The 22,396-nt window shown below is 51.6% G+C and overlaps 2 protein-coding genes across 4 annotated transcripts; both read right to left on the reverse strand.

Annotated features, from left to right (window-relative positions):
• Positions 1–426: 426 nt before the first annotated feature.
• On the reverse strand, positions 427–9,144 carry LOC102462083 (intelectin-1a-like). The gene is made up of 7 exons (XM_089772655.1): positions 9,087–9,144; positions 6,175–6,333; positions 4,649–4,896; positions 4,100–4,258; positions 3,210–3,330; positions 2,249–2,352; positions 427–690 (listed from the first exon to the last, which is right to left on the reverse strand). The coding sequence occupies exons 1-7, from the start codon at positions 9,142–9,144 to the stop codon at positions 538–540; spliced, it is 1,002 nt and encodes a 333-aa protein (XP_089628781.1). The 3' UTR covers positions 427–537.
• Positions 9,145–17,275: 8,131 nt separating this feature from the next.
• Positions 17,276–20,442, reverse strand: LOC102461863 (interferon-inducible GTPase 5-like). Of its 3 annotated transcripts, none has more exons than XM_025180768.3 (2): positions 20,423–20,442; positions 17,276–18,682 (listed from the first exon to the last, which is right to left on the reverse strand). In XM_025180768.3, exon 2 carries the CDS (start codon positions 18,649–18,651, stop codon positions 17,440–17,442), a length of 1,212 nt encoding a protein of 403 aa, XP_025036553.1. In that variant the 5' UTR covers positions 18,652–18,682; positions 20,423–20,442; the 3' UTR covers positions 17,276–17,439. The 3 variants fall into 3 exon arrangements, with proteins under 3 accessions (XP_025036553.1, XP_006115318.1, XP_025036552.1); XM_006115256.4 differs by lacking the exon at positions 20,423–20,442 and adding an exon at positions 20,263–20,416 and having other exon boundaries at positions 17,276–18,678; XM_025180767.3 differs by lacking the exon at positions 20,423–20,442 and adding an exon at positions 20,263–20,416.
• Positions 20,443–22,396: the final 1,954 nt, after the last annotated feature.

The raw sequence follows: 22,396 nt of genomic DNA on the forward strand, positions 1-22,396 counted from the left end.
ATCCTAGCCACAGGAGCCAATTGGACTAGACTCAGAAGACCTGCATTCTATTCCCCACTCTGCTACTGACCTGCTGGATGACCTTGGGCAAATCATTTTGCTGCTCAGTGCCTCAGTTTCCCCATCTAAAATGGAAACAATGCTACTGCCATGCTTTGTAAAATGTAATGATCTTCATCCACCAATAACATCCAGTGCTCCTATCACTGCTAATTATAACTGAATGAGAGACACATCTACTTCTGCCTGCTGCTTAGACTCCCACAGCCTCTTCTGTGTTAACTATCCAGCTGTTCCCAGTGTGGGCATAGGGACTTGAACCCCACCACCCTGTAGCCCCCAGGCAGCTGCCCTACCTATACTCTAGGCCACTCTACAGAGCCTATTTTTCTAGGTCACAAGGGGAGTAAATCACTGACACCCCAGCCTGCTTCAGATTCTTTATTTGCATGGCAGACATCTGAGTTCAAAGCCAGCAAGCGCTGCTGGCTGGAAGGAAGCAGCATCCTTCACTGCGGCACGTCGGCCTTTCCGGACTCAGCGGTAGAAGAGCAGCACTGCGGATTCAAGCATCTCCTTGGATACGCTATAGCCCTGATGGGTTCCGTAGCCGTCCCAGGCAAAGGCAGTGAAATCGCCGCACTGCACTGGGTTCCCTTCTGGGAAGAACCCTCCTCCACCTATGCAGTGCTGGGGAGAGAACAGAGGAATTGCCAGAGGAGCAGAACAGGGACCCATCTAGCTGCTCCCCTGTCTCCAGGCCGGTGCCACCTACTTCAGGAGAAGGCACAAGAAACCCTGCAATAGCCAGCTGGCAATGAATTTGCCAACACAGCAAGTTACCTCCTGACCTTCCACAGTCAGATGTCAGCTTGTGTCCTGAAGCATGAGGATTTAAATCCCCAACTCTTGGGACCTGAGTGTCCCTTGCCCTGGCTCGGGCAGTTGGTTACAGTGGTGCAAAAAGGCCCCAGCTGCCTGCGTTTGACACTCCTTCAGCTCTGGTCTGAACACCTGCACAAGGGCCAGGAGGCTTTGGGCCCTTGGGATTTTATTTTTAGTGCTTGTTTGCTTTGAGCTTTGGCACCCTCAGCCCTGGTACAGGATCGCTGGTGCTAGGTGCTGGACCTGACTTGTCAGGATTATTACGGTAGTGCCTAGAGGACCAGGATCCCATGAGATAGTCAGTGGTCCAACTCTCTCTGTTCTCCTACCTAGCCCGTCCTTGTTGGAATCCTGCTCAGAGGATAAACACAGACCAATGAAATGGGTAGTCAGGGAAAGGCCAGGTTTTTCCCTCTCTTTGAACTGCATTATCTGCATTCAATTCAGCCCCCCAAGCTGCTGCGTCTAGTTTGCCCATTCGAACGGCCCTTTTCCCCTGCGACTGAAATGAGGTCTCAGGTTTCACATTCAAACACTCGGCAGGTCTGGTTTTCCCCTCAATACTCTTCCATCCTCCCAGAGGGGAAATGTGGCTCATAACCAGGACTGCTTGCTGCAGCCTGGACAGAGGTGCTAGGGCACAACACAATACACTAACTCAGGGTGCACACACCCACAGCAGCATCTTCTGACACCAGGGTTCATAGGAGCTGGCTTTCCCCTGATATCCCCAAAGGACACAAATAACATTAGAACCCCCTGGCCTACTCTTGGGGAAGACTGCTTCCACGAGCACAGCTTGTGCCTGCTGGCACACTGGCCATAAACTGAATCTCCCCTGCACCAGTGTAAGAGGTAAGAGAGGCCTTATACAGCCAGCCAGGTTTGACAGTCTAACAAAACATGTAGATGGTGGCATGAGCTTTCATGGGCATAGCCCACTTCTTCAGATGACCGGAGTTTTGAGTTTAGGATGTGCAGACCCAAAATGAACAAGGGGGAAGGAAAAAAATGGAAGGGGCCGGGAAACAAGGAACAGAGCGTATGAACCTATCAAAAGGAAAACCAAAGAGGCAGATCTGGTAATCTATAAGTACCTAAAGATTGAATAGAAAAAAGAAGCAGATAAGGATCAGAAGATAGCAGAGAGGAAGGGTACTAATGCAAGAATCTACACAGATTGAAAGACACCAAGTTGTTTTCAGTCCAACAAAACATTGTGTCTGACCTGCCACAACTTTTTGGGGGGTTGTATCCATTGTGGGTTGATCTCCCAAAAACATTTGTTTCAAATTATTTCCTCTACTCCAGCTCTCGGCTTGTCCCTACTCCAACCCTCACCCCTCTCCGGCCAGATACTCACATGCTCAGTGTTACAGCCGGTGACTTTCACCCCAGCACACAGAGCCATGGCCGCCTTCTCACGATTAAACACCCGGAAGTGGACGTAGCCAGGAACGAATTCAGCTGGTGACAGAAAAGGGGAGGTCAGGATGGTTGTTTGCCATGAGCAGGTGGAGAAAAGGGATCCCAGCCAGGCCCTTTTGGTAAGTCCATGTAGGTGAACTAGGAATGGTTAAGGATCAGGAACACTTGATTAGGTTGTCATGAGACTAAATGAATTCTTTGCATCAGTCTTCACGGCTGAGGACTTGAGGAAGGTTCCCAAACCTGAGCCATTTTTTTTACGTGACAGATCTGAGGAACTGTCCCAGATTGAGGTGTCAGAAGAGAAGATTTTGGAACAATCTGACAAACTAACCAGGAATAAGTCACCAGGACCAGATGGCATCGCCCAAGAGTTCTGAAGGAACCCAGATGTGAAACTGTAGAACCACCAGCTGTGCTTTGTAACCCATCCCTTACATCAGTGTCTGTACTGGAAGCCTGGAGGATAGCTAATGTGACGCCAATTTTTAAAGTCTCCATACGCGATCCTGGCAATTGCAGGCTGGAAAATGGGACAGATCACTTGATGATTGTCTGATTAGCTTGTGATCCACTATGCCCCTAGATCCCTTTCTGCAGTACTTCTTCCTAGACAGTGCCATCCCATTCTGTATGCATGGTTGTTCCTCCTTAAGCGGAGCACTTTGCATTTGTCCTTATTGAATTTCATCCTATTTGTCTCAGACTAAACCAGAGCCCTTTTGTGTTGTGTTGCCAGGTAGCATGTGAAAGTGGAGAACACACACTGTGCTCTCTCCTGAGGATTTTCCATTTGTTTTCCCTCTATTTAAAACAAAGATAACTCAGAGTGGGAGGACAAGGTTGATCTATGAGGGTGGGAAGGGAAAACACGTGCACTCGTTACCCAAACTTACGTCTGCCACTTGGAGAGTAGTAACTGGCAGTTTGCTGGGCATCACCATAGTCATAGACGACGGGCACGGAGGGGCCATTGTTGGTCAGGCAGTTGCCGGCACCGTATTTCACTGGATATTTCTGAAAGACAAGTGCAGCGAGCAGCCAGATTTAGTTTCTGTCCTTGCAGCAGGACAGCTCCAGCGCAGACAGGGCAGCGTTGATTAAAACCTGCTTACTGGTTGATTTATTCAGTCAATGCCACTTCCTGTGCCAGCCACTGCTAGGCTGTAACTGTGACCCTAGCAGCGGGCAGAGGAATCTGGCTTGTCAAGGTGCCACGTGGCCTGGATTTATCAGAGACTGTTTGGGGCAGGGACTGTTGTTCTTTCCGGGGCCCGTGCACCACCTAGCGCCGTGGTGCTGCGTGGGGCCTGCTAGGGACGTGTCTGGCATGTTTCTCCCTGGCCCTTGTCCTGAGATGATCTTGTCAGGAGGCCTGATGCCCGAAGCTGGGGCTCACAGGTGGGTCACGGGCTTGGCTTAGCGCCAAAACATCTCTGTCCAGCAGCCTTCCATCTCCAGGGCCGGGTGTAGGGTCAGTCTCCATGGGACGTTCAGCCTCTCTGCTGAGTCTGCCAGCATATCAGTGCCATGGGGGTGGCTGGGTTGGGATGTGCACACCAGCAATTGGCTGAGAGCAGCCAGCTCATCTCCCACCAAGGTCATGGTCAGATTCCAATGGGCTGCATGCAGGGGAAGGCTCCATGTCCCATTATCAGCTCCTGAGCCCCCGGCCTGGAGCATCTGTACCGTGTTGAGGATTTATCTGTCCCAGCTCCCCCATGTACACAGGGGCCAGCAGAGCCACCCAGTCCCTCCTCCACAGCCCCCAACCCAGCACCCTCACCTGGTAGAGTTTGAAGAGGTTCCCCCCCTCGGAGGACAGGAAACCAGTCCTGGTGTGGTACCGCAGGATGGACCTGGTCTTCCATTCCGCCAGGGGCACCTTGTTGGTTACGTGCCACACGGACAGGTCCTGGGCTTGCAGGTCATAATAACCAGGGTTCTGAAAAGCAAAGACCCTGCTGAAACCTCAGCCACAGCCTGGCTACTTACCCAGCCACCTCCCACATCCCCCACACGTCTGGGCACCTCACCAGCTGTGGTGTATTTATCCCGTCACCCACCCTGCAAGGCAGAGAAGCAGCATCCCCATTGCATCGCGGGAGGGGAGGTAAAGTGACGGACAGAGTTGGGGAGTTGCCCTCGATCACGTACGGGGCCTGTGACAAGGCGGGGAATAGAATCCAGGACAGCCAATCCCTACGCTAGCGCCTTGACCCCTGGGCCCTCCCTCCCATCCAACCCCCATTCCTGTGTCCCCCACCTGCCAGGTGCATTCAACCACATTCTGAGGCACCCTCTCCCCAGCCGTGGCCATGGGGGAGGGGCCCACCTTGTAGTCGTCGCTGGTGGCGCCCACCGCGGAGCCGAAGGTGTTGTAATTGGCCCAGTTGCCCTCTCCCTCAGGGTAGTTGGCGTTGCTCCCCTGCTGGCTGGACCAGCGGTCGCCCTCCGTGCACTTCCCGTAGATGTTGTTCTCGTGCACGCTGGCCACCAGGGTCCAGCCGCCCCCATTGGTGGTCATGTCACAGAAGGTCTGGTAGGTCTCGCCATCCTTGGTGCGCAGGGTGTAAATCCCATCTGGGGGGAGGGAGGGAAGGCGGGAGAACTGAGCTGGTCAGCCAGGGCCAGGGAAAGGGGAAGGGCCCTCTCAGAGCCAGCCACTAAACGGGACACAGGCCCCGGGGAGGAGCTTCTAGTGGCTGCAGCAGGGCACAACCCGGAGTGGCTGGAGCAGGACGGGACCCTGCACCCGGGAGCAGAGCAACCAGAGTCCCAAGGACACTGAAGCCCCCTTGGCAGCAGAGAGCCAGTGTAATCACAGGGACTCCCCCAGGACGGGGCGTCAGGGCCTGAGCCTTTCCACACACAATCTGTGGCACCTTAATGATACCGGGGCTGTTAAAGCGCCACAGCCCCCCAGTGCAAACGCAGCTGAGACTGGTTTGAATGGGCCGTGTACTGGGATGGCCATTGCCACAAGGGGAAGGGGACGAGGCTGCCCCTGTCTCAGGCACCTTTGTCCCAGTGTAGCTGGGATCACACTGGGGCTGGATTGGTATCCGTGTGGCAAGGAAACCTTCCCCGACCCCGCCCAGTGACACCGGGACAGTCGCCATGCGCAGACCAGGCCTAAGTGCAACCGAGAATCAGGCCAGGGGGCAATTTGTACCATGGCAAGGCCCCAGGACTTGTTTAGATCCCCCTGCCCCTCCTGCTGCCTGTGTCCCCACCCTGTGTCCCTCTTTGGGCTGCAGCCTGCGCTGACTCAGTCTGGGGGGCCGCACGACGGGTGGGACAGAGCCAGGGACAGAATCTGCCACCCACTGGCTACACCTCATTGTCAAAGGTGCTGAGCACCCTCCCGGCCTGGACAAGCGCTGGTGCTGAGGGGCTCAGCCCAAGAGCAGCAGGAGGGGAGATTTCAGAGACCTGCTCTGGCAAAGGGGTTTTGTGTCACTGCTGCCTCAAATTCTGTCAGGGGAGACCAGCAGATGCCCCCGTGAGCTTTTCTCTGCCAGCAGCTGCTGGGCCTGGGCCTAAGCAGCAGGGCGCTGGCCCAGAGCTGAGGGGCCCCTTCACAGGCCTTCGTGCACAGCACACCCCCTGCTTAACCCCAACCAAAGGGCCCCAGCTCATCGTCAGTCCCAGCCCTACAGGATCCAGCCCCCGGGTGTGCTCAGAAGGAGCCTGGCCTGGTGAAGAGATTCCCCTCCATGTCCACGGGCAGGCAGGTGTCTCTGCCCCAGCACAGAGATGGCCCAGGGAATATTGACCCAACTTGAGCCAGCTGTGACTGAACTTGACCCTGGGTCTGAAGCAGCCACTGGGGTCTGGGGATGCCGCCTCCGGACTCACCTCCAGCTCCGACCTGGGCGGCTTTAATTTGCTTGCAGCTGCGGAGCAGGCTCTGGGAGCTCTGGTTGCCCTGGGGGCTCGGGCTGATGTTCGTGTCCTTCCACTGGTCCAGCAGGTCAGTGATGGCGAGTTTCAACGCAGCCGCCCCTCCACTCCCATCTGCACGGCAGGGATAGGTCGGGTTCGGAGTTGTCATCCGTTACTATGTACGGAGCCAGGTTGGCAGAGCCCTCAGTCCCCGAGTCATGGGAAAGACTTGGGTGGAGTGACTGTACCTGCACCAACAGCCCACCCAGCCACACAAGCACAGGGACACAATCACACAACTGAGCACAACCACTGGAAAACACTCAGGGTATGTCTACACTACAAAGTTAGTTCGAACTAACAGACGTTAGTTCGAACTAACTTTAATAGGTGCTACACTAGTGCTCCGCTAGTTCGAATTTGAATCGAACTAGCGGAGCGCTTAGTTCGAACTAGGTAAACCTCATTTTACGAGGACTAACGCCTAGTTCGAACTAGCTAGTTCGAACTAAGGGCTGTGTAGCCCTTTAGTTCGAACTAGTGGGAGGCTAGCCCTCCCCAGGTTTCCCTGGTGGCCACTCTGGCCAACACCAGGGAAACTCTATGCCCCCCTCCCGGCCCCGGACCCCTTAAAGGGGCACGGGCTGACTACGGTGCCCGTGCCAGGTGCAAGCCTGCCAGCACCCAGCTAGCAGACCCTGCACCTGGCACGGCACAGAGCCACCCACCCGATGCCCCCCAGCCCACCCCCTCTTGCCGGGACCAGGCTGGCGGCTCCCGGGAGCTTGCCCTGGACCGCAAGAGGCGGGCACCTTCCTGGGCTAGTGCGGACATCGTGGACCTCGTCCACGATCTCCGCACTAGGCACAGGAAAGTGGCCATCTAGGGCAGAAGAGCTGCCAGCCTGGCCACCCAGGAGCAGGTGTGCATGAAAATCAAGGGGGTCCACTGAGACCCCCGACACTGAGCCCTGAGCTTACAATGGCCGTCCTGGGTCAGACCAAAGGTCCATCTAGCCCAGTAGCCTGTCTGCCGACAGCGGCCAACCCTAGGGACCCTGGAGGGGATGGACTGAAGACAGTGACCAAGCCATTTGTCTCGTGCCATCCCTCTCCAGACTTCCACAAACTTTGGGCAGGGACATGGAGTGGTCTACCCCCTGGCTAAGACCACTCCATGAACCCAACCTCCATGACTTGATCTCACTTCCCTTTAAACTCTGTTCTAGTTGTAGCCTTCACAGCCTCCTGCAGCAAGGAGTTCCGCAGGTTAACTCTTTGCTTTCTGAAGAACAACTTTCTCTTACTAGTTTGAAGCCTGCTACCCATTCCTTTCCTTTGGTGTCCTCTAGTCCTTCTTTATGGGAACTCAGGAAGAACTTTTCTGTGTGCACCCTCTCCACTCAACCCCTGCTTTTAGAGACCTCTATCCTGTCCCCGCTCCATCTCCTCTTTTCTAAGCTGGACAGTCCCAGTCTCTGTAGCCTCTCTTCATCTGGGACCTGTTCCCAACCCCTGATAATTTTAGTTGCCCTCCCCTCTCCCAGCCTTTCTCTTCCCCTCTCCCACCTCCTTTTCCCAGTCTCCCCCAGTTTTGTTCAATAAAGACAGAGTCAATGTTGGAAGAAACGTTATCTTTATTTTGTACATCAATAAGAAGGGGGGCTAGGGAAGGGTAAGTGGAAGGAGGTGAGGGAGGAATGGGGTACGAGCCCCCGATGGGGAGGACTGGGCTGGCTCTGCGGGCTTCTGGGGGTGGAAGCTCTCCTGCAGACCCCCGATTGCCCCCTCTCCCCAGATGGCAGCCTGCGGCAAGTGCAGCCGGGCTGATGGCCGAGTGCTGTGATGTGCCCAGTGTGGGTACTCCGGGCACTCCAAGCCAGAACTTCTTTGCAAGTGGGGAACCCCTGAGAACTGTCTGTCCGGGGTGGGGGTCGGGACCCTTTAAGAGCAGCCCTCGGCTAGCCTGAGACAGCATCTCCATGCTCTAAGTCCTCCTTTTATGCCCTGCCGGCACTGCTTCCGGCCATCCTTAAGCCCTGTTCAGAGTCCACTCAATGTGGACTTGCTAGTTCGAACTAGCAAAACGCTAGTTCGAACTAGTTTTTAGTTCTAGATGCGTTAGTTCGAACTAGCTTAGTTCGAATTAACTAATTCGAACTAAGTTAGTTCGAACTAGCGCTGTAGTGTAGACGTACCCTCAGACACCTTCCGTCATACACAACACAGAAACACAGCAAGACGGACAACCAGAGGCAGCCTTACGTTGCCACACGAAGCCACCGAGAATCACAAATGCACAAACCTCCCCGCTCCCTGCAATCACAAAAAGACACACACACACACACACACACACACACACACTCACACACAGACACAGACACACACACACACACACACACAGACACAGACACACACACACACACACTCACACACAGACACAGACACACACACACACACACTCACACACAGACACAGACACACACCTGTCTGTATTTGAAGCAGAACTCAGGCTTCTAAGAAGAGGAAGATTTCCGAACTACTCCACATCCCTAACTCTCTATTGGGAGATCCAGGTAAGTTTGGGAATCGCGGAGAGGGGATGGGTTGCACAAAACGCTTGAACAGGAGGACCAAAGCATTACCGTAATACACCTAATAGATAACGACAGTGCCTAGCATTGGTGCGGGGTGGTGGTGCTCCAGGACTAGGTGTTTCCACAATAATAATAATCCCTCAGGCACCCAGCTTTGAAAATCTTGGCCCTGGAACTTGGACTGAAGAAAATCTTTGCAGTGACTCAGGGGGAGCTCTGGGTGGCAGGAGGCTGCCTTAGGGTTGGGAGAATGGTTTCCCGGAAGAAGAAAGGAAAAAGAGACACTTACCGCAAGGGGCCGCCCTGGTCAGGGGGAAGAGGAGCAGCAGGAGAGCGAGTTGTTTCATTGTTGACTTTGCAGCAGGGAAAATAGGGGATCAGCTGGTTAATAGCCAGGCTAGGGGGTGGCAGGGCTCCTCCCCAGCCCTCCTGCTCCCAGGGCTGTGCTGGCTCTCTGCATAACCTGCCCATGACACGAGCACCCTCCAGCCCTTGAGTTCAGTGGGGTTTGCCTGAGTGGGGAGGAGGTGGCCTTGCAGTGACATCCTTAGAGCAGTTTCCAACTTCAGAGCCCACTCAAGGCTCAGTGAAGGGCTTGTGGGGTAGGAAGATCAGAGAGACAGGCTGGGAGGGCAGCACTGGGGACCATGGTGCTGGCATGGGGCTCTGGGAGGAAACCAAGTGGTGTCATGTACACACAGAGAGCCCTCTCCCTGCTCTCCCTCTGCTAACTGAGCCTCACATCATCACGGGGAGTACACAGGTCTCATTTTACCCATTTTACAGATGGGGAAACTGAAGCAGCAGAGGGCCTCACCTAAAGCCATTCAAGTCAAAGGAATGCAGCCACTGGCTCCAGTCTGCCCTAGCATCAGGTCCAGAGCAGAGAACGGAGGGGATCAGTACCCACTGGCCCTTCTCAGACCCTTTCTGGGTGTCTCTCTCCTGGCTTTGCAGCAGAACTAACATCAGCACATTCCACTCATGCCACGGTATCTGTCTGTGCGCTGAACGGGCACAGCCTCCTGCGCCCAGCCAACGCGCCCTGCAGCACAGCTACCCAGGGCTAAAGGCTAGTTGAGGGGCTCTTGTGGTTGAGCCTCTGATTCAGGAGAGCTGCCTTCAACCCCCCTCTGCCAGGGACTCACTAGGCAGGTGATGTGCTCTCTCTGGGCTCAGCTCCCCAGCTGTCCAACAGGGCGAGAACCATCCCTACCTCCCCAGGGGGCTCTGAGGATAAACCCATTGAGGCTCATGTGTGCCGGGGAGCTAGATGGATCACGCGGATGCCATGTAGCAATAGCAATGCCCAGTGCTGTTCATGAGTAGATCTCATAGCAGCTTAGGAGCATTATCCTCATCTTACAGGTGCGAGGAAGCCAGAAACATCCTGGGCTTGTTAACGTTCCTCTTTTCCAAGGGAACGTATTACAGCCTCCACGCACGTCACAGTGTAGCCCCTGAGGACAAGGCCAGGACTCACCTGGCCTGTAGTTCCCAGGTCTGAGGTTTCCACCTGTGGATTTCAGCTGAAGCAGCTTCTTTGCACCGAGAGACAGAGCTGTTCCTCTGGTGTACCCACCCCCCGCCCTTAAATAAGGCACCAAGAATGAACATGACCTTTTGACAGCAAACACAAGTAACAAGCACCTGCATTATCCACACACCCAGGGGCGGGTTTCAAGTGAACACCTACAGCAGGTCAAACCTTGTTCATCTTTCATCTTCATGCCCCAGTGCAACTTTTGCCATCCAGCCAGGGAACCCATGTTTACACATGAACACATGGCAGACCTGGCCTTATCAACTGATCACCGATTGCTTGCACGTGGCCACTGAGTGTTGACTCAGACGGTGGAGATGAATGGTCCCAGTGAAGCCATGAAGGATGTTGGAGCTCAGTAGATCTTCCCAGGCTATAATAAGGAAGCAGATGAAAGCAGGAACTTTGTTGTTTAAATTTCACTGAAACTGCACCCGTGCCTTCGAATGCAGAAATGACTCCAGCCAGACAATGAACAATGAAGGGATGAGAACCATTCATTTCATATTTTCCCCCTTTCATGAACAGTTCGCTCTTGGACACCGTTTCTTAGCATTTGCTCCTTCCAAAAGGGATCAGCGTTATGACTCCAATTTACAGAATACAAAAATCAATGCAGCAAGAAGGGAAGAAACTTTCCCAATGTTGTTAGACCCGATTCTCCTCATTCCCGCTCCATCACTGGGCCATAATACCTCCTTTCTGCAGCACCACACCCTTTCTCCGTGAGTCCTCCAGCTGTTTACCAGCATCCCTTCATCCAGGGTTTCTCAATGAATGGGATGTGTCAGTGCCCCATGTGACAGAGTATGTCCCCACGTTCACCCCTTCATGCTACTGTACAAATTTGGCATAAGGCACAGAATCATAGAACACTGGAACTGGAAAGGAGCTAGAGACGTCATCAAATCCAGTCATCTGCCTGTCATGAACAATTTGAAAACTCACAGTCTGTAGGTCAGCATAGATATGTGGGTAAGATTGCCCTGTATGGTGTTATTAACCCATGTTCCAAACCCCACAGCACTGCTCAGACAGAAACTGGAACATCAGTCTGTCCTACATTTGCATTGAAGGGGTAAGTAAACAGAGTCATCAAACGGGGAAGGAAAACAAAAAGTTCTAACAAGTGAAAAAGGCAGCTGGGAACATCCTTCCACCCAGACTCTTCGTCATTTAGTGCTCAGTGGGAAGTGGTTTTCAAGGGAGGGCCTGAAACTATAAGAAGGATGGACAAACATAGTAAGGGAGCCCCACCGTCAGCCCAGCTACTGCATTCACTGCACCAGAAGAGAAAAATGGAAGCAAGTGCTGGACTCTGGTGGACGGGTCCTGACCAGAGAGTTTGGTCAGTAAGAGTGTGTCTACACTGCACCGGAACTCAAAATAAGGGACACCATTTGAGCTACACAAATTTGTGTATCTTATTTTGATGCTATTTCAAAATAGCTTATTTCGTACTTTGGCGCTATCTACACAAGATCTGTTCCAAAATGTCCCTTACTCCTCATATAAGAACATAAGAACGGCCGTACTGGGTCAGACCAAAGGTCCATCTAGCCCAGTAGCCTGTCTGCCGACAGTGGCCAGTGCTAGGTTCCCCGGAGGGGGTGGACTGAAGACAATGATCAAGCGATTTGTCTCGTGCTATCTGTCTCCAGACTCTGACAGAGGCCAGGGACACCATTCCTATCCCCGGGCTAATAGCCTTTTATGGACCTAACCTCCATGAATTTATCTAGCTTCTCTTCAAACACTGTTATAGTTCTAGCCTTCATAGCCTCCTCTGGCAAGGAGTTCCACAGGTTGACTATGCGCTGTGTGAAGAAGAACTTTCGCTTATTAGTTTTAAACCTGCTTCCCATTAATTACATTTGGTGTCCTCTAGTCCTTATATTATGGGAACTAATGAATAACTTTTCTTTATTCACCCTCTCCACCCTCTCCACCCCACTCATGATTTTATAGACCTCTATCATATCCCCCCTCAGTCTCCTCTTTTCCAAACTGAAAAGTCCCAGTCGCTTTAGCCTCTCCTCATATGGGACCTGTTCCAAACCCCTGATCATTTTAGTTGCCCTTTTCTGAACCCTTTCCAAGGCCAAAATATCTTTTTGAGGTGAGGAGACCACATCTGTACACACTACTCAAGAGGTGGGCATACCCTAGTTTTATACAGGGGCAGTAAGATATTCTGTGTCTTATTTTCTGTCGCTTTCTTAATAATTCCTTACATTCTATTTGCCATTTTGACCGCCACAGCACACTGTGTGGAAGTTTTCAGAGAGCTATCCACGATAACTCCAAAATCTCTTTCCTGATTTGTCGTAGCCAAATTAGCCCCCATCATATTATATGTATAGTTGGGGTTATTTTTTCCAATGTGCATTACTTTACACTTATCCACATTAAACTTCATTTGCCATTTTGTTGCCCAATCACTCAGTTTTGTGAGATCTTTTTGAAGTTCTTCACAGTCTGCTTCTGTCTTGACTATCTTAAACAGTTTAGTATCATTCGGAAACTTTACTAACTCACTGCTTGCCCCTTTCTCTAGATCATTTATGAATAAATTGAATGGGATTGGTCCTAGGACTGACCCTTGGGGGACACCACTAGTTACCCCTCTCCATTCTGAAAATTTACCATTTATTCCTACCCTTTGTTTCCTGTCTTTTAACAAAGGGTAGGAATAAATGGTAAATTTTAAATTTACCTCTCAGAATGAGGTTTACAGGGACATCGGAATAACGAGCCTGAAATGATAGGCTTGCTGTGAAGACATGGGATAGCTATTTCAGGATACTCTGGTGTCCTGAAATAGCGTTTCAGTGTGGATGTACCCTAACACTGCTGAAATCATGTGCTGAGAAATTGTGCTTTGAATGGGAAATAGCTTGTTATGTTGGACATTAATCAACATTTTATCTTTATGTTTTCTTGTAACCACTTATGTCTTTTATGCCTCATTCTTCGCAGTCAATTAAAATCCATCTCTTTGTAGTCAATACACTTGTTTTCCTGTTTTTATCTAATTTATTGTGTTTAAATGGAAATGTCTGAATAGCTATTTGAAACGACAAGCCCTTTAAGGAATAACAGACTTAAAATATTTGTGCACTGCCCTGGAGAGGGCTTGGCAGTACCATACATACATTTCTGGGGAGATATATGGGACTGGAGGTACCCTGGGGTCACTGAGGTTTAACCATGGCTAGTGAGAGACAGAGTGTAACCCAAGTGCAGCTGACAGGCTGCAATTACAGAAGTTTCTTCCTTTCTAGGTGCATTGGTTTTTCTCTGTATATTGGGGTGATGATGCTGATCCCTTTTGGGAAGTGCAGGGCCATCTGTGGGTAAGATGGGTTATGCAAGAAAAAACTGTTCTTATTGAAAGACAGAGATGGCCTGCAGGCTGGAAAGCTGTTTGTGAGAGGCCAAGGTGAGAACTATTTCACCAAGGCATTGGAAAGCACCAGGAGTTTCAGGGCAGGGGTGACACAGTTCCACATTAATCTAGATTGTACCCCGGCATGTCACATCCACCTCAGGGCCTTAGAGGCCAACGGCTGGAAGATGCAGAGAACTGTTCTGCAAAGTCTTTGAACTAACAGCCTCCTGCTGTTCTGGCTTTGCAGAGAACCTGGATAACATGACCCAAGTGTGTACCCAGTGTGGGGACATCTGCCTGGCTCTGCCGAGAGCCTGAAGCAGTAACTCGGGGTAAATGTGCCATGCATTTCAATGGGTGCTAACTCAGAGCATACCAACCTTTGGCTATGTCTAGACTGGCATGATTTTCCGGAAATGCTTTTAACGGAAAAGTTTTCCGTTAAAAGCATTTTCGGAAAAGAGTGTAAGGAAAGCGGCGGGGGGTGGGGGAGGAATCAGCGTATGAAGAATTACAGGCTCATTTGCTAACATGAGGGGCTTGTCCAAAGGACTGGGATAGAAGGGGCAAGGGTAGTGTATGAATACAGAGCTTACGGGGCAGGGGACCATTCTCATGGTCTTGAACGAGAGTTCAGCTGTCAATAATTCATTTGCATATCACCCACCCCAGGCACTAATGGCTCGTCAGACATTTTAAAACTCATGAGATTAGCCAGAAACCATGAGATTTATTTTTTTTTAAAAAACTAATAATATCGAATCCCTGTAGAAGGCTGCTGGTTTCCAGGCCATGTTAGAAGGTTTTTTCTGCAGCCATGAAGGCTGCAGTCTGGAGCTGGTGAGGATTTCCCCCTGGGCTGATGCTCAGACAAAAGTTTCCTTCTGCAAAACTAATTACTGACATGAGAAATGTTTTGTTTTCATCAGAAAATTGCCCCTAGCTTCAGACTCCCAGCTCCTGAGCACCATGGACAAGGACAGCCCCCATAAGATACATTTTCTCACACAGCTACGACGCATCGCTCCTAACGTATCAGGCTGCCTCCCTCTGACGTACCTAGCTACCACCCATTACCTTGTACATGGTGGTTCGATCAAAACATGGCTATCCATCCTGCTGTCAAGCTGGACGCTGGCCTGAAGCGGGGCTGGCGTGTCCCTGTTATCTGAGGAGAGTATGGGCACCAAATGGTCTGTTACCATCCCTCTGGAATGTGCTTACGACTTGTGCCTAGTGCCTCTGAGGTACGAGTGTTTCTCCAATATCAGCCTTGTTCTTGCCATGTTCTGTGAGCTAGGCCTGCCTCTTGCTCACAGCTTGACTCTGCTTTATATTAGCAAAGTCTTGACCATGGTTGCTTAGGCCTCAGGCCTCATGCCAGGCAGCCTGTGATACATGGGCTTCTGTTTTAGGCCCTCCTCATCCTCCAGACATCAAAAATCAGCAAAGGGACGTGTCTGTTCCTAATCTATTGCCCACCTGGGAGAATGAGGTCAAGACAAGATCCGTAAACTACAACTTCCACAATATGCCCTCAGCAAATGATGTTCAATATCAAACTGACTCCAAATGAATCCCTGTGAGTCAGCTCAGCGGAAAGGAATCATTTTGATCTGGGCACGTTGAATCATGCAGTTTCCCCAGAAAATGTCGATATTTTGATTTTTCAGGGCAAAAGGTTCACGATGGGAGGTGAAATTCTGATTTTCATGAAGTTCTGATTCTAACTGAGACAGGTACGATGCTTTTCTGTGCTACCATTGTGAGCTCTTTGTGTAGCGTTGTGGGTCACAGTGATAGAGATGCAGCCATGTTAGTCTGGTGTAGCTGAAACAAGACAGGACTATGTAGCACTTTAAAGACTAACAAGATGGTTTATTAGGTGATGAGCTTTCGTGGGCCAGACCCACTTCCTCAGATCAATATGTGGAAGAAAATTGGCACAACCGTATATGCCAAAGTGATACAATCACAAAAATGAATGCATGTGAAATTGACAAATCAAATTTTAGAACAGAGTGGAGGTGAGGGGGGAAGGTTAGTTTCTGTGAGGTAATGACATTGGGGTGATAACTGGAGAAGCTATCTTTGTAACGGGTGCGATAATTAGAGTCTTTGTTTAAACCCACACATAAAGTGTCAAATTTAAGCATGAATGACAATTCTGAAGCTGCTCGTTGAAGTCTGGAGTTAAAGTCTCTTTGAAGCAATATGCATGTTTTAAGATCATTGAGGGAATGATCAGTCTGGCTGAAATGGCAGGCAACAGCTTTCTCTCTGTGCGAGTCTTATGTCTCTTTTGTGTGCATTGATTCTTTGGCGAAGTGTCTGAGACGTTTGTCCAATGTACATAGCAGACGGACACTTTAGGCACATGATGGCATAAATTATATGTCTGGATGAATAGGAATATGTGTTCTTGATCTTGTAACTGGCATGGTTAGGTCCAATAATGGTGTCAGCAGAGTAAATATGTGGACAAAGCTGGTACCAGACTGTGTGTAATTCCATGGGGGAGGGGGGTGACAGCTTCCCCCAGGAGCTAAGAACAATAGGGGGCCGGGGTGAGGTTGTCACACCTCCAGAGAGGTACTCCTACCACCTGGTGAGGCTCCAGAGGCTAGTTTAATCTGGTTTCTCCAGAGACCACAAAGACAAAGAAAGGGCTAGGTTTACACGATGTAAGGCATCTGTAGTGCTTCCCATCACCATGTGTATTATGCTGGCACCTAAGAGCTCCAGTCATGGCGCAGGACCTCATGGTGCTAGGGGCTGTACACATACAGAACAGTCCCTGCCCTGTAGCATCTGAGCACCTTCCCTGGCAAACAGGTGAGCCACAGCTAAGACACTTTTGGGAAAACACTGATTGGACAAAATCTAAACATTTCACAGGACCATAGCAGTATTATCCACTTTTTCTACGGGCAGTTTTTGAAACGTTTCATGGTCATCAGTGCCAAACTTTTATCATTTTGAATTTTGTGAAAATTGTTAGAATTCATAATTTAATAATATGTTGCCTTTTATCGTCATCACGTTACAAGTTCTAACAAAAATCAAAATGGTAATGAAATGTTTCAACTGCAGACAAGCAAAACGATTCTACAAGGCTAACACAAAATATTTTGGAATATTTCTGTTCCAGGAGAAAGTTCCAAGATTTTGGCTTTTCGTTCTGCTTCACTCCAGAGTCACTCCTGATTCACATCAGCATTACTCCTGGTGTACTTTATGTTTACCCTTGGCTTGCCCCAGATTATTGGCCTCTGAGTTACACCTGGTTCACAGTGGTGTATTCATAGCAGAGTTATGACAGTCTACATGAAAATTATCTGTTTATAATGGAATTACTCACAGTTTATGATGACACATTGAAGATGGATTTACTTCTGGTTTACGGTGAAGTATTTACAACAGGTTTACTCCTGGTACACAACACACTCACCCAATGGGCACCAATGTGCAAAGCAAAGCAAAATCAGACCTGATAATTGGTGTTTAAATAGCCAAGTAACAAATGCAGCAGAAACTTTACAAATTCACTCATTGGTTTTATATCCAACTCAGGAACGAAATTCTGACATCAGATGGGAAGTTCAGGGGATTTCCGGGGGATGCCACAGTCCTGTCTCCACCTGGCACTGGATTTTGGTCCTTTGCCTCATAGAAAGTATCTTGATCTTGCTCCTCCCCCTTTCTGGCTCACTTCTTAGCATCCAGTTTGAAGGCTTTGATCAGCACCCCCTGGGCATCAGCAGCCACCTCGTTCACAAAGCTCCTCAGCATCTTGTAGGTGGTGGCAAAGGACAGTGCTCCGGAGGCCAGTGAGCCCAGCAGAGGGACAGAGCTTAGCACCTCCTTGGCTAATTTAGGCGTCTCACTGCCTGCCTGCATCAACAGCTGCACCACCAGCATGTTGGAGATCTCCATGGCCAGTGGTGACTTGATCACGGCCTTCAGCTGCTCCACTGGCTGCCCCATTTTTGCTGCCAGCTTCTCCAAAGAGTCTTCGTCCAAGCCAAAGCCCTTGCAATAACCTTGCAAGGTCCTGGCCAGGATGTCCACATTGCAGGAGATCAGGAGCCCTGGGATGGGTGCGGCATGGACACCACAGGCCACAGTGGAGACCAGCCACATGTGCTCCAACATGGCAGCCTTCTTCTTCTCCAGGATGTGCAGGGAGATGTTGGGCAGGGCCATCAGGAAGGCATGCCGCTTGTGGTGGCTCAGCTCCCTCTCCAGTGTCTCCTCCAGGAGCTGGAAGTCGAACTTGCTGAGATCAAAGGCCGAGAGGAGGAAGACGCGCGGCGAGCTGATGCCTTGGGCCCGCAGACCCTCCAGGCAGTTCTGCCGGATCTCCTGCAGCACCCCAACCTCGCTGTAGCTGGATGGCCGGCGCCTGAGGGAGGAATCCAGGTCCACATCCACCTTGGAGCGGACAAAGTAGAAGCTCTTGTCCATGTCCTGGATGTGGCGGGCCAGCGCGGCGTGGTTGGCAGTGAAGCGCTGCGAGGTGATGATGAAGAAGATGTCATAGCGCGAGAAGCCGACCTGCTCCAGGTAGGTGTCGGGGTGGAAATCTGGTGTGCCGATCCCCGGCAGGTCCCAGATGGTCACGTTGGGATACCGGGGGTGCTGGTAGGGATTGGGCTCCCTGGTGGTCTCCACCACACCAGTGCGGGCGGCGCCTGCATCCTCATCTCCCAGGCCCCGAAGGGCATTGACGAAGGATGACTTCCCAGAGCCGGTCTCGCCTGTGACCCCCACGTCCAGCGGGACATTCTCCAGTGACTCCAGCATCTCCTGCAGCCTGGAGGCCACTCCGGCGAGGTTCCCCTCCTCAAAGGCAGCTTTCAGGGCCTCCAGCTCCTCCTTTGACAGCTTGATGATGTCCCCACTGCTCTGTGATGCCATGCTGGCTCCAGCAAGCTGCTGCAGCCCCTGCCTTACAAGAGGGAAAGGCCAGTTCTTGTGTGAGTTCCTGGCAATGCTGAACTGCTCCATCTAGTCTTTGTCTTTGGGCAGCTCCTCCCAGGGACCCAGCCTTATCTCAGCCTCCATTTTCTCTGCCCTGGCTAATGGCAGCCCTCACCCCTCTGACCTTCCAGAAATCCGCCCTGCCCCCCAGCTGAGATTCCCACCCTGGCCTGGGCTATTACAGCTCCTGCTGCTCCCCAGCTCCCAGACCTCTGCTCTTCTGGGACCCCCCCACCCAGCCTCCATCTGGCCTCCCCTCTTGCTTCCCAGAGCATAAGACACCAGCGTGGGCTTTCTGGGAGGGGGAAGATGTGGGCTTGAAGCAAGAGCAGTAGTGGAGCCCATGGGTAGGAGGTTGTCTGAGTATGACCCTATCAAATTGAGGGGATTAGATAGCTCAGTGGTTTGTGCATTGGTCTGGTAAACCCACGGTTGTGAGTTCAATCCTTGAGGAGGCCATTTAGGGATCTGGGGCAAAATTTGTCAGGGATGGTACTTGGACCTGCTGTGAAGGCAGGGGACTGGACTTGGTGACCTTTCAAGGTCCCTTCCAGTCCTAGGAGACAGGCATCTCCATTCATTAAAATGTGCAGCCATGAAAAATGTGACACTGACTGTGAAATCTGCTCTCCCTCCCCCTGAAATCTGATCTTTTGTGCACTTTTACCCTGCACGATACAGATTTCAGCATTTCTCAAACTGGAGGTCCTGGCCCAAAAGGGGGTTGTGTGTGCACGTGTGTGTGTGGGGGGGTGTTGTGTTGCAGGGCTATTGCAGGGAGGTTGCAGTACAGCCATCTTACGTCTGCATTGCCTTTGGAGCTGGTGGGTTGGAGAGCAGCAGCTGCTGACAATGTGCCCAGCTCTGGAGACACATTGAACTAAGGGGGGCAATACCAAACCAAGCTTCCTTATATCCACGCTGCTGCTGGTGGCAGTGCTGCCTTCCCGGATGAGTGCGTGGCCAGCAGCCGTGGCTGCCTGGCTGCCCAGCTCTAAAGGCAGCGCTGCTGCCCTCAGTGGTGCAGAAGTGAAGGCCACCCCTACCACTGCCTTCTGAACCCGCCCAGGCTAATTTTGGCTCAGGACCCCCATGGTTACGACACCATGAAATGTTAGATGTAAATATCTGAAACCGTGAAATTCCTGATTTTTGTAAGTCTTATGACTGTAAAATTGTCAACACGGGACCATGAATTTGGTAGGGCCTTAACCATGTGACAGCTAACGAGCAAGCAGGAACCTTTCGCCAAGGCCAGTATCACAGAACGGGGAGCCCAATCAAGGAAGAAGTTGGTGACTCCCAGCCGACTTGAGAGAAGAAGGAAGCTGAGGGATGGACTGAAGAAAGATCCTTTGTTCTGACAGCTACAGAGCTGAAGGGAAGAGTCCCCCTGCAACGCTAACCACTAGATCCCACTGCCACCTGAGAGCTGGGTATTGACCTAGCCTCCTCGACCCTGTGCTCTAACCACTAAACCCTACTCCACTCATAGATGTACATTGACCCCAGGTTCCCCACTCCCAGCTCCTCTACTTCCCCACCCACCTGCCCTCCCCAGAAAGCTGGGGGTGCAGAGATGGCTCTGGCCAGGGTTGATTAATACACCAGAGAACCGGCTTTTGCTCCCAGCTCAGAGCAGCTTATTCCCATTCACACCGGGCTGGCTTCTGTCCCTGGATCTGCCCCAGGGTCACCAGCCTCTTACCCCCCAGGTGTGTCTGTGGGAGGGGAGAGGGGGCTGCCATGGACACATGATCACAGCTTGTAGCCAGAGGCTCATTGGCTGCCGGAGCCTTCTTATGTGATGTCAGCGGCCGTGTGGCGAGCCACCTTGTTCATTGCTCATCTGCACCCAGGGGTTCAGAGGAAACTTTCCCCAGGCAGGACAGGGCTAAGCAGTAGCTCTGGCCTGGAGCCCCCAGGCCATGTACATCATGGCAGGATGGGGAGGACAGGGGGGAGAAGGAGCCTGGTCTATACCTGGACTCCATCTTGACACAGCGACATCGCTGGGGGGGGGGGGTGAATCTCTTCCGAGAGCCGCGGTCAGGCCGAGCTGGCCCCCAATGACCACACAGCGAGGCTGGCGTAGGGTTGCTTCCTCCAACCCAGGCAGCGGCTGGGGGAGCAGCATTCCTGCAGTGACTGGACAGTGCCACAACACGTAGTCTAGCCATGGCCTGGGCCCAGTTCTGCGAGGAGCGGAGATCCCACGGAGCATGCTCCCTCCTCTGCAGCAGGTCCATGCTGCCCGCGGCCAAGGCGAGCGGAATCATATTCCTTTGGCTGCCACTCATGGACTGCGAGCCAGCCTGAGGCCCGATCAAGGCCCGTCTGCAGGAAGAGAGGCCCATGGCCCGGCTGGGATGTTTCCTTTCACTTCCTTGGTTCCCTGTTCCTACGTTGGCTGGTTGCCCCTCCCATTGTGGCCCCAGCAGGAGTGAGTGTCCATGGGGCTGAGCACCCAGCCCCGTCACAGCACTGCCACACAACCATGCCCCACCCCCAGGGTGCGTTAGGAAAAGAACCCTGACCATGCCCCGCATCCAGTCCACGCATGAGACATGAGGTAGGAGATCGGGGGAGGTAGAAACGAACTACAGTGGCCTTGGACCTCCAAGGCAGTAGTTCTCAATTGGGGGTACGCAGAGCTCTTCCAGGGGAGCATCCATTCATCCAGCTTTTTGCCTAGGTTAGGGGTGGGCAATAATTTTTAGCTGGGGGTCACTTCAAAAAAATTTGAAGTGCCGCGTGCTCCTTGCAAGGCCAGGGCAGGGTGAAGGAAGCTTTGTGCAGCTTCCTCGCCCCCAGGCCGTGATTGAAGACTGACCATTCATATGCACAACTAGAATATCCAGAATGATCCCAGTTCATGTGAACAAACACTCTTGATGTGATAGAACCCTTGTGGGATAGAAGAAACTATGCTAGCGGGAAGCACAATGTCTCACCACATATTTTCAGCAGTGTTACTGACCAAACTCTCAGATTAGAACCTCTCCACCAGAGTCTAACACTCGCTTCCTTTTTTACTTTACGTACAGAGCCTCCCCGCTATAAGTCGTCCAGGTGTACATCCATTCCACACTAAAGTTGTTGACGCTTGTAGGAACTAAGGTGTTACAAGTCCTCCCATTCCCCACTCATACGTCACACAAGTGGAAGTCAGCTGTGGGAAAAAAAATTCCCTGCTTTAAGTTGTTTTGCTATAAGTCCAAGTTTTTTGGACTTATAGCGAGGATGGCCTATACAGTGACTGTATTAGCCAGGGAGATACAGGGGTCATTTGGGGGTATTTGTACATATTTGTTATAATTTCAGCACCCTTCTTGAAAAACATTTGGGCTGTGTCTAGACTGCACCCCTTTTGCGGAAAAGGGATGCAGATTAGACACAGCGCAATTGCAAATGAAGCAGGGATTTAAATCTTCCCCGCTTCATTTGCATGAACATGGCTGCCGCTTTTTTCCGGCTCGGGGCTGTGCCCGCAAAAAGCGCCAGTCTAGATGGGGATCTTTCGGAAAATAAAGCCTTTTCCGAAAGATCCCTTATTCCTCTTAAAATCAGGAATAAGGGATCTTTCGGAAAAGGCTTTATTTTCTGAAAGATCCCCGTCTAGACTGGTGCTTTTTGCCGGCAAAGCCCCGAGCCGGAAAAAAGCGGCAGCCATGTTCATGCA

The sequence above is a fragment of the Pelodiscus sinensis genome, chromosome 22 (assembly GCF_052426305.1).
Source record: "Pelodiscus sinensis isolate ZL-2025 chromosome 22, ASM5242630v1, whole genome shotgun sequence".
In the NCBI taxonomy this organism is placed as follows: Eukaryota; Metazoa; Chordata; order Testudines; family Trionychidae; genus Pelodiscus; species Pelodiscus sinensis.